Consider the following 9,107-nt stretch of genomic DNA (forward strand, 5'->3'; position numbering starts at 1 on the left):
ACAAGGTATCATAAGAAAAAAATATTTCTGACACACTAACTTTTAAAAACAGGTATCAAAGCTGCAGGGACACTGTAATTGTCCCTATATGATATACATGGGTAGATGAAACCGATCAGAGGGTAAGGAGGCAAGTAGAAAATGTAGAAATAAAAATAGTTGTTAAGATGTTAGAAAAACATGTGTTTTTACACCCACCCCATTTTTAAATTTCAAGTTATGTTGTTTTCATATTTCAGCGATAAATGTATATATTCTCAAAGCCCCATTCTAATATACCTCATCTTTGTAACTCTAAGCTCTGAGAAAAAGGCAGAGCCATAAGAAGCAGTATAATATCATGAATATGGTGATTTTTAAGGAATCCTTGGATAAAAAGAGAAACACCAGGTGGTAAAGAACAGATCTGATGCCTTCTCAGGCGAAAAGGTCTAAACAGAGACAGAGAAATGGTTGTGTGGGGAGAAGAGAATGATTCCCCTAGACCCATGTGAAAAACAAATTCATGAGAACTCCCGTGGGCCACAAGCGCTATGCTCTCTGCCAAGTCATAGGGAAGAGAGGCAAAGTTCTAAAGAGCAGGAACTCAAATCCTTCCTGGGGAGTAACTTCAAAACTAAACAAGGAAGGAGTGAGAAAACAATTGACAGCTGACACTTAACAGGGAGCTACAGGGACTTAGGAGCCAGCAGCTTTTAACCCCAAGAAAGGGACATAAAAAAGACCCAAGCCCTTGGGGGAAAGCAGCAGAAAATGAAAGTTCAGTAATGACAAGGTACCTTTAAGTCTTGATTTTTTTTTTTTTTTTTTTGCTTTGTTCTAAATTGAGTATCATTTATTTCTTGGGCTGTTCCTGCAAACCAAAGCTCATAAGGAACTAAATGTCAAAATTCTGTCAAAAATACAGGTGATGGTAATGTTACAGCAAATACCAAAATACCGAAAAGGGTATAGATATAAGTTCTGTCCCCCTCCTCCAAGCGAGAATCCAATCAAGAATCCCACACTATCTTCATCGATCTCTCTGAGTTCATTTATCTTAGTACAGCCCCCCGCCGGCCCCCCTACCCCCTACTCCCTGCTCTTTTTTTCCCATCCCATTGATCTTCTGAAAAGACTAGAGCAATGCCCCACAGATTTGTCTGATTATTTTCTTATGGTGTCCATTAACTTGTTCCACTATCCTCTGACAAAGGGCCATGTATTAGAATTATTGTTATATATAATACATTTTAGGAATTATTAAATTTTTTAGGCGACAAGAACCCTTAATTTTTCAAACATGCATACTAAAGAATTTAGGAGTAAGGAGTAGTATTATCTGTAATTTACTTTGAAATGGTTCAGCAAAGATGAATAAATGGATACATGAAAAAAAACGGATGAATGAATGGACAAATGAATAAGTGGAATACATATGGCAAAATATTGACAACTATTGGATCTGGGTTGGAGCTCTATGGAAATTAATGCATTAGTCTTTCTACTTTTCTGCATGGTTGAAAATGCTCCTAAGACAATGTTTAAAAGCTATTATATACAATACTCTTACAGAAACTAACCATAGGCACAGGTGGAGCAAATGCACAAAACAGAATATGGCTCGTAGCACTCAGTCTCCACCCACCCTCTACCATCTCATCCTCTTCAAGCAGATGGGGCCTATCTTATCACCTGACCCCACAGTCTCCTTACCTCAATCAGAGCCCCCTTCTCCCTGTCCTCAGATTGTTTCGCACTGTCCAGTTCATCGTGCATTTCTGAGAGCTGGTCCTGGAGATCCCTGATCTCAGTCTGATGTTGTTCCCGTTCCATCTTCACCTGAAACAACCTGACGAGAAAGGAAGTCTGTCAGAGAGACTCTCCTGGGCTCTCCTTATTTTCACCCAGTCTGTTTTCAGACCTTCAGATGGTCAAGCAGAGTCATCTAAAAAGCCCCAAGGAACCTCTCCCATTCTCTGCTTCCTCCCTGTATTGTAGAATGAGAGTTAACAAATTACGGCCTATAGGCCCATCTGGCTCACTGCCTATTTTTGTAAATAAAGTTTTATTGGAATATAGCCATGCTCATTCATTTATGTATTGCTTACAGTAATTTGCACAATACAATGGCAGAATTGAGTGGTTCCCACAAAGACCATATGGCTTATAAACCATAAAGTATTTACTACCTGACAAAAAGTTTGCCAATCTCTGCTCTAAATCAAATTCACAACTATTCTACCTTTTTATTTTGTAAAGTCTCTACTATATCTAAATTTTCTGATCTTTTTCTTACCAACTTCTTTTCTAAAATTAACCTCTAAGAATGTTTTAAAATCAAAAACTACACCACTGAAACTGCAAAGGCAATTAAATGCTTTAACTACATAATATCCTATTTTTCTTGAATTTCCCTCTAGATTTCACTCCTACTTAAAATTTTGTTTAAAGTTTCCATCACATCCACAGGGCTTCACAGCACTGTACCTTTTCGGACCTTTGTTTCATTCAGATCCTTTTGTCACAGATTATAATACAACACAATGGCAGGGTCCTCTTGGGCTTGAATTTCCATCTCTGAAGACGCAACAGGAATATAAGCTCTGGTCACAGAGACCAGCACCATCCAGGATAAAATTCACAAACTGGGAGATTATGGAGGACAAGTGACAAGTGCTTTTTGGAGGCTGGGCCCAGGCTCCTTGAAATCTAAGTCTTTAGATATCACCACTCGATATTCCCTGCTTCTCGCTTACCTGCATGAGATCCATTCTAAGGACTGCAACTTTACAAGACATGCTTTAAGGTGTACAAAAGGTTTTTTTAAATCATTAACCTTTCTGCTTACCAGTCTATACATGTTATCAGTTTTGCAATTTTACAAGGATAAGAGGGAGCAAAGGAAGAGTCAGAAGCCCCTCTAAATATCTGGAAAGCTGGTAAGTACTAAATGGACAAAAAAGTTTGGCTACATCGGATGCAGAACACAAGAAGGACACAGGCTCTTTGTCAGAACTTACTCCTCCAAGTTTTTCCGGAGCTCCCCTTCACTTTCTTCCAGTCGCTGCTGCAGCAAGGAGTTCTCTTCCACCTTGCTGTCATGTTGGTTCTGAAGCTCTTCTAAGTTTGCTTTCATCCTCTCTCTTTCTTCTTTAATGTTCTGTTGATTCTAATATGAATACATGTGATTTTAAAGTACTTCACTATACATTAATGTAACCCTACAGTAGTCTACTTCTAAACTCTGAATGAAGGACTCCATATCTTTGCACTTATATTATTAAACAACTACATTATTATTATTCACACTACATAATTAAGGCATAGGAGTTTGCAACTAGAAAGATTAAATATTTAACGAGTTGTAATACTTCCAAAAGAGAAATATTAATACAGCTATGCCTCATAGTGCTATTTCTATTACTTAGTTTAGATATTTTTATATGCACTTAGTTTCCTACTGGCCTGCCTGAATCCAACAGTGTTTCTTTGTTTTTTGAGTCTGTCAAAGCAGTCTCAATATGCTGGTTATTTAAAAAAAAAAAAAAAAAATTCTTTGGATAGCAGGAGCCGAAAATACAGGAATTTACTTCTGTAATGAGAGGAATATTTCTTTTATGAAAAAAAAATTGGCTTTCACTTCACTTGGACATCCTAACGTACTTAATATATTCTTTATTGATCAAGATAGAAATGAAAAAAAAAAAATAATCCAAAGGAAAAAGATACCTTGACTTCTAGTTGAAGCTGTCTCTGAAGTTCAGCTACTTCTGTGGTCAACTTGTTTTTCTGTTCCAATAGATCCTTGACTTCAGATGAAGAATTAGAAGCCTGCAATTAATTGCAGAGAGATGCTAATTTAAATGTTCAAGGTACTTTATTTTAATTTTCTTTCCCCCAAAATATAATCAGAGCAGTAACACTAAAATCTTAAGACCCAATTCTAACATAAACTCCTACGGAGAAAGGGCACGCAGAAAGTTTCCAGGATGATGGAAGAGTTTTGTATCTTGATCTGGGTGGTGTTTACATGGACCTCTTTTTAAAAAATCAACAAATTATGCAGTTAAGATTTGTGCAGTTTACTGTATGTAAGTTATACCCCAATAAAACAATGTAAAAAGATAAAAATAAATATTGTTTAAAATTCATCTATCACATGAAGTTATACCCAAAGTCCATGTCTCTGTGTTGCCAAGGCCCTTTGTATATGTGCCTATTACAGAATATTCGCCATATTGAGAATTACTTCTCCATAACCACCAATGAGATTTTTATCTCTCACTCTCTGCAGATCCCTGTATGCCAAGTAGTAAATAAATGTATGCTGGCTAAATTGGCTTTCTTCTTTAAAGCGTTACATTTCCATAATGGAGAGAGAGATAATGAAAGGGGGTCTGATTAAAGAGAGTCTATTAGAAAATATCACATCTGATCTGAATATGAATATTAATGGATCTCATTTTTTTCTTCCATGGATATAACAATAGGATGATGCTCTCCAAAGGATTTGGCTAAAATCCTAAAGCAAAGTAGTTAGAAATCTACAAATAGGAGAAGGAAAAAGAGAAAAGCAAGAATCGAAGCTAGAAAAGGCAGTATCTTGGCTCAAAGCACTTAAGTCCAGGTGTGAGCTGTGCATGACGAACCTGGAATGAGGTACTTCCTCACCCACTCCTGTGAAGTTAACCAGAACCCCCCAGTCAACAAAAACACAGGATTTCCAATTTTCAGACAAAATGGGAACAATCCAGTTTAGAAATCTAAATCCACTCGCATGATGGTAATTGTACACTGTTCTTTCCCACATAAAAACTCTGTTTTGCTGTTTTCCAGCATAGTCTTAGTCCATGTGGGAGAAGGTTCTTAGATTCTCTCACAGGAAATCACTTAACTGACACCAAAAAGATGAAACTCCAAAGCCTTTGCCAGCAAATAATCAGATTCAGAAAAGAAGAGGGAGATAAAGAGTGTAGGAAAATACAGGCAATTAAGCAGTCACGGCACTGCGATTGTAGCCTTCATTCAACGTCTCATCATCGCTCACTTATTCAGCACTCTTCTTAACTGGCCTCCCTTCCTCTAATCTTATCTCTCTCAAAAAGCTATCAAAAAAAATAAATTTTTATGAATACGACACTACTCATTCCTATTTAAAGTCCATCAACAGTAACCCATCATCTTCAGCCTGAAATAGAAATTTCTTATATGATTTCTAAAGTCCCTTCCTCTCTGGCATATTGTCCCCACATGCTCTTAGTTCCAACTACACTTCCATCCCCTAAATATAGCAAACACACACTCTTTACATTTTATATTTGTTTGTGCTGTTCCCTCTACCTTCAATGCCCTGCCTTCTCTTCACCCAGAGAATTCTACCATCTTTTGAGACAGCATCAGTGTCACTGACTCTAGAAGGGCTACTCCGACTTCCCCAGTTTGGGCTGGATATTCCTAGTCTGTGAGCCACAATGACAATCTTAACATCAAGAAGAAAGAATAAAAAAAAAAAAAAAAAAGACCAAAGGATGTGTTCTCCCCAAGAATATGCATGTAAATGAAAAGCAAGAGTCAGAATAATAATTTCGATTTAAGAATTTTAGCAAAAAACTCTAAACTAAATTTTAAAAACTACGTAGAGCTCATAAAACAAAGTGTATAATCTAAAGATTCCCCAGTGGGAACAGTGTATGAGTGTGTGTGTATCTGCATGGGTCACATACATATATGTGTGTGTACACATTCATGTGTATTATATGTATGTGTATGATGTGTATGTGTATATGTACATGTACATGTATATATTTGATGCCAGAGCAGCAGTCATGGGTTAGCTGAGTGCTAGGAGAATACTGAACAGTAGAGAAAAGAAGATAATTAATGCCTAAAAATATCCTCTATACATTTTTTCAAAGTTGAAAAGAAGCTATAGACAAACTTCCTATTACCTGCTTCTTGGTATCTTCTCTTTCTACCCATGGGTAATTCACCAAGGAGGAGAAAGGGAAGATTCACAAACAAGAAGTGGGTCCCAGTTCAAGGTGGTGGAAGATTGAGTAACAAGTTATTAGTCACCTCCCTGCTGCTTGCTTTTGAGAAGGGCACAAGGTATTTCTGGCATATAGTAGATGTTCATCAACTATGAGACAACTCCTTTTTTAACAAAAAGATCTCCAAGTCGCAACTCAAATTAAATACAATTAAACAGGCAGTTTTAAAAAAAAAGAAAGAATTGGGCACCACTGATGCTGGTCAGCTTCACCTGTCTCTACTCCTTATTCTCTTGTTCTTATCCTCTTATTTCTTATTCTCTGAAGTTTCAGAGCTTGAGTCCAAGCCAGTTCACACTTACCTTCCGAATGTGCCTATAATAACACTACGGTTCTCGATCCATTATTTTGTTTCATTCTTCCAGTTCTTATTTCCCTTTCTAAACTTCACCACCTATTTGTTACATCCTGTTATGGTTTATATTTTTTTAATGAAATATCTTAAAACCTTTCTGAAAAGGAAAGGCAGGGTGCACATTAATAATATTCAAAACATGATCTTCCATCTTCGGTACAGCTCACTGCTTAGGAAATTTCCCTCTTGCTGCTACAACCAAACATACAGACTGAAGAAACAGCAATTCGTTTGCCACGTTCCATGTCAAATGCTCTCTGCAAGACACAAAACTTCTACTTACTTGACTACTTCCTTGCGTGCTCCCTGCTGCTCGAGACTTTAACGTCTGGATTTTCTCAAAGACCAGGTTGACTTTCCTTTTAGTAGCATCGTCATTATCGGTGCTTCTGGAAAAGAGGCAACAGCAAACGATGAGGGGCACAGCCACCGGTCTCAGAATATGTTATGTGCCATGGCACGCAAACAAGGGGCCCTTTAAGAAGACAAATTGCAGGAGGTATGAATTAATTAAGGCCACGGACAAAACCAGGGTAAGAAGGGCACGATGGATGGTGTATTTTTTGTCAAATAAATTGTTCTTTGTTACCACTCAGTTTGGAACAGGGGTTGCCATTTCTAAACATGTGAAAGATATAACCATGTTCTAAATAAGCTTGGAGAAAACATCCAGTGAAAATTTACTAATTTATTGTTTGATTCAAATGAATACCATTCATTCCAACAAGGAGTTTCTCCTATGAGTGTGTCTCTCACACACATTTTACTTTTACATTTTATACTAAGAATGATCTGCAGTGATCTTAACTTGTTTAGCCGATGTTTAAAACAATAAATCCCCCAAGCGAAGGTTGTCAACACAGCAGCCCTTTGTCTAGACTTTCACAGGTAATGATCGGATAAAGTCTTATTAACTTCTATCGCACCATCCATCACACATATCTGATAATTATGAAAAAAAATTTTTTTAAGTAAGTTTTCTTAAGTAAAGGCCTCCTGCTAAAGTGTCTCACCAGTCTCTCAATAAATCATGAGCCAAAATAAGAATAATAAGAGGAGGAGGAGGAGGAAGAGAAGGAGGAGGAAGAAGAAAACGGGGAAGAATTTAGAGAATTTTAAAAATCAAAATTTCTTCTACCTTAACCTTAATATGGTAAAACCTTTCACAGAGAGATTGTAATAACTATTTCTTAACTAGAAGAATCTCTTTGGTTACTTTTTTTTTTTTTTTCAAAAGAGCCCCTATCTCATACTTTGAACCTAACTATTTTGTCAACTCTATATTACTGACAAATAATTGTATGACACAATACAAACACACGAAGTGTTTTGAAACAAACGAGTATTTGCCAAATGACTTTCAGTTATGTCAGGCTGTAAAGCTTTTTTTTCTTTTCAATCATATCTGATGAAAGAACTGAAACAGAAACTTCAAATTCCTGACCTAGAATTCCAACGCAATTAGTATCTAAGTAAGACTGAAAACCAGATTACTCAAGCTCAACCTCCAAGATAAGTATGCGGAAAGCACCGCTTTTAAATGACTCATACATGCTTTAAAAATAATGGAAGAAGGGGCTCCTGGCCAGTGTCAACTCTGGGGAGGGAAGCAGGAATTTTTATTTGTAACTTCCTACTAGGGATGACAGAGTACTATTGTGTGCATGGAAGAACTCAAAGCGATGGCAGACTTAATTCAAAACTGAATAAGAGACATTCATCCCATTTTTGAATTTACTGTTTTCAAAACAGTAAAGGGTCATTTAAAAAATATTCATTTTTAATTTTTAAAGTATGATGTCCTTCCCCACATTCCCCTCCCTTGCTCTTCGCTCCCCACACACAAGATTAAGATGCTGTTGTGAAAACTCCAGCCAATGAATCTTAACCCTAAACGGCTCACACAGGGCAGAGAGAGAGAGCAAAACACAAGGTCCCAGAAAAGGAAATTAAGAGCCCCACCAGAAATGACAATACTTAGCTCCTTTAAGGAAAATCACTAACCCTTCTTTGAGGTAATTGTAAAGTATCTGCTTGGCGGTCTCCTCGTTGGCCTGTTGAGTAAGCTCTTGTTGGCCTTTTAACAGATCCGGTGTGGCCTGAAACGTAATGTCTGTTATTAGATCACAGGATGATGTTTCCAGGAAGAAGGCAGAAGCTTCCAAACACATTCCTACTTTCCAAAAAACGATTCCTCAGGTAAGATCCTCATGACAACTGGCCCTACCACTTACTAAGTAGCGCTGTAACCTGGGGCAAATTACTTAGCCTCACCTCAATTTTCTCACCTGTAAATTTAGGTTTATAGGACCTACCTTCACAGTGTGGGTGCCATCCTATAACAAATAGTGCCTGGCACTTACTAACCTTATTATTATTTTTATCATTATCATTAATTTTTTATTGTGACTACCAAAACACTAAATGTACCACTTAAATAAATTCCATCACTTTAGGATTAACCTAATTTTTCAGGCCAGAAATTAACCCAGTCACTCAAGTTCATGAGGAAAATGTATACATCTAGACAAATCTAAGCATTGAACTCCTGTGTGGAAACAAATCCCACAAACTTTCAGATTTCACATCTATACGAACAGAAAAGTCGAACCTCTCTATAGTGTTTGACAAGTTACTTTACAGACGAGACCCCAGTGGGAATCTAGTTGTACTTGAATTAACTTAGAAAACCATACAATTGGCAGTAAGACATAGCTGTA

General features: G+C 37.2%; 1 protein-coding gene across 1 annotated transcript in view; it reads right to left on the bottom strand.

Moving 5' to 3' along the window:
- CGNL1 (cingulin like 1) overlaps window positions 1–9,107 on the bottom strand; it is a 92,735-nt gene that overhangs the window by 81,919 nt on the left and 1,709 nt on the right. Inside the window, 5 exon segments of the mRNA XM_025038883.1 lie at window positions 1,696–1,831; window positions 3,003–3,151; window positions 3,712–3,813; window positions 6,671–6,776; window positions 8,392–8,486. Of these exon segments, the coding sequence (XP_024894651.1) occupies window positions 1,696–1,831; window positions 3,003–3,151; window positions 3,712–3,813; window positions 6,671–6,776; window positions 8,392–8,486 (588 nt within the window).

The sequence above is a fragment of the Pteropus alecto genome, unplaced genomic scaffold (genome assembly GCF_000325575.1).
Source record: "Pteropus alecto unplaced genomic scaffold, ASM32557v1 scaffold86, whole genome shotgun sequence".
NCBI classification, from domain to species: Eukaryota; Metazoa; Chordata; class Mammalia; order Chiroptera; family Pteropodidae; genus Pteropus; species Pteropus alecto.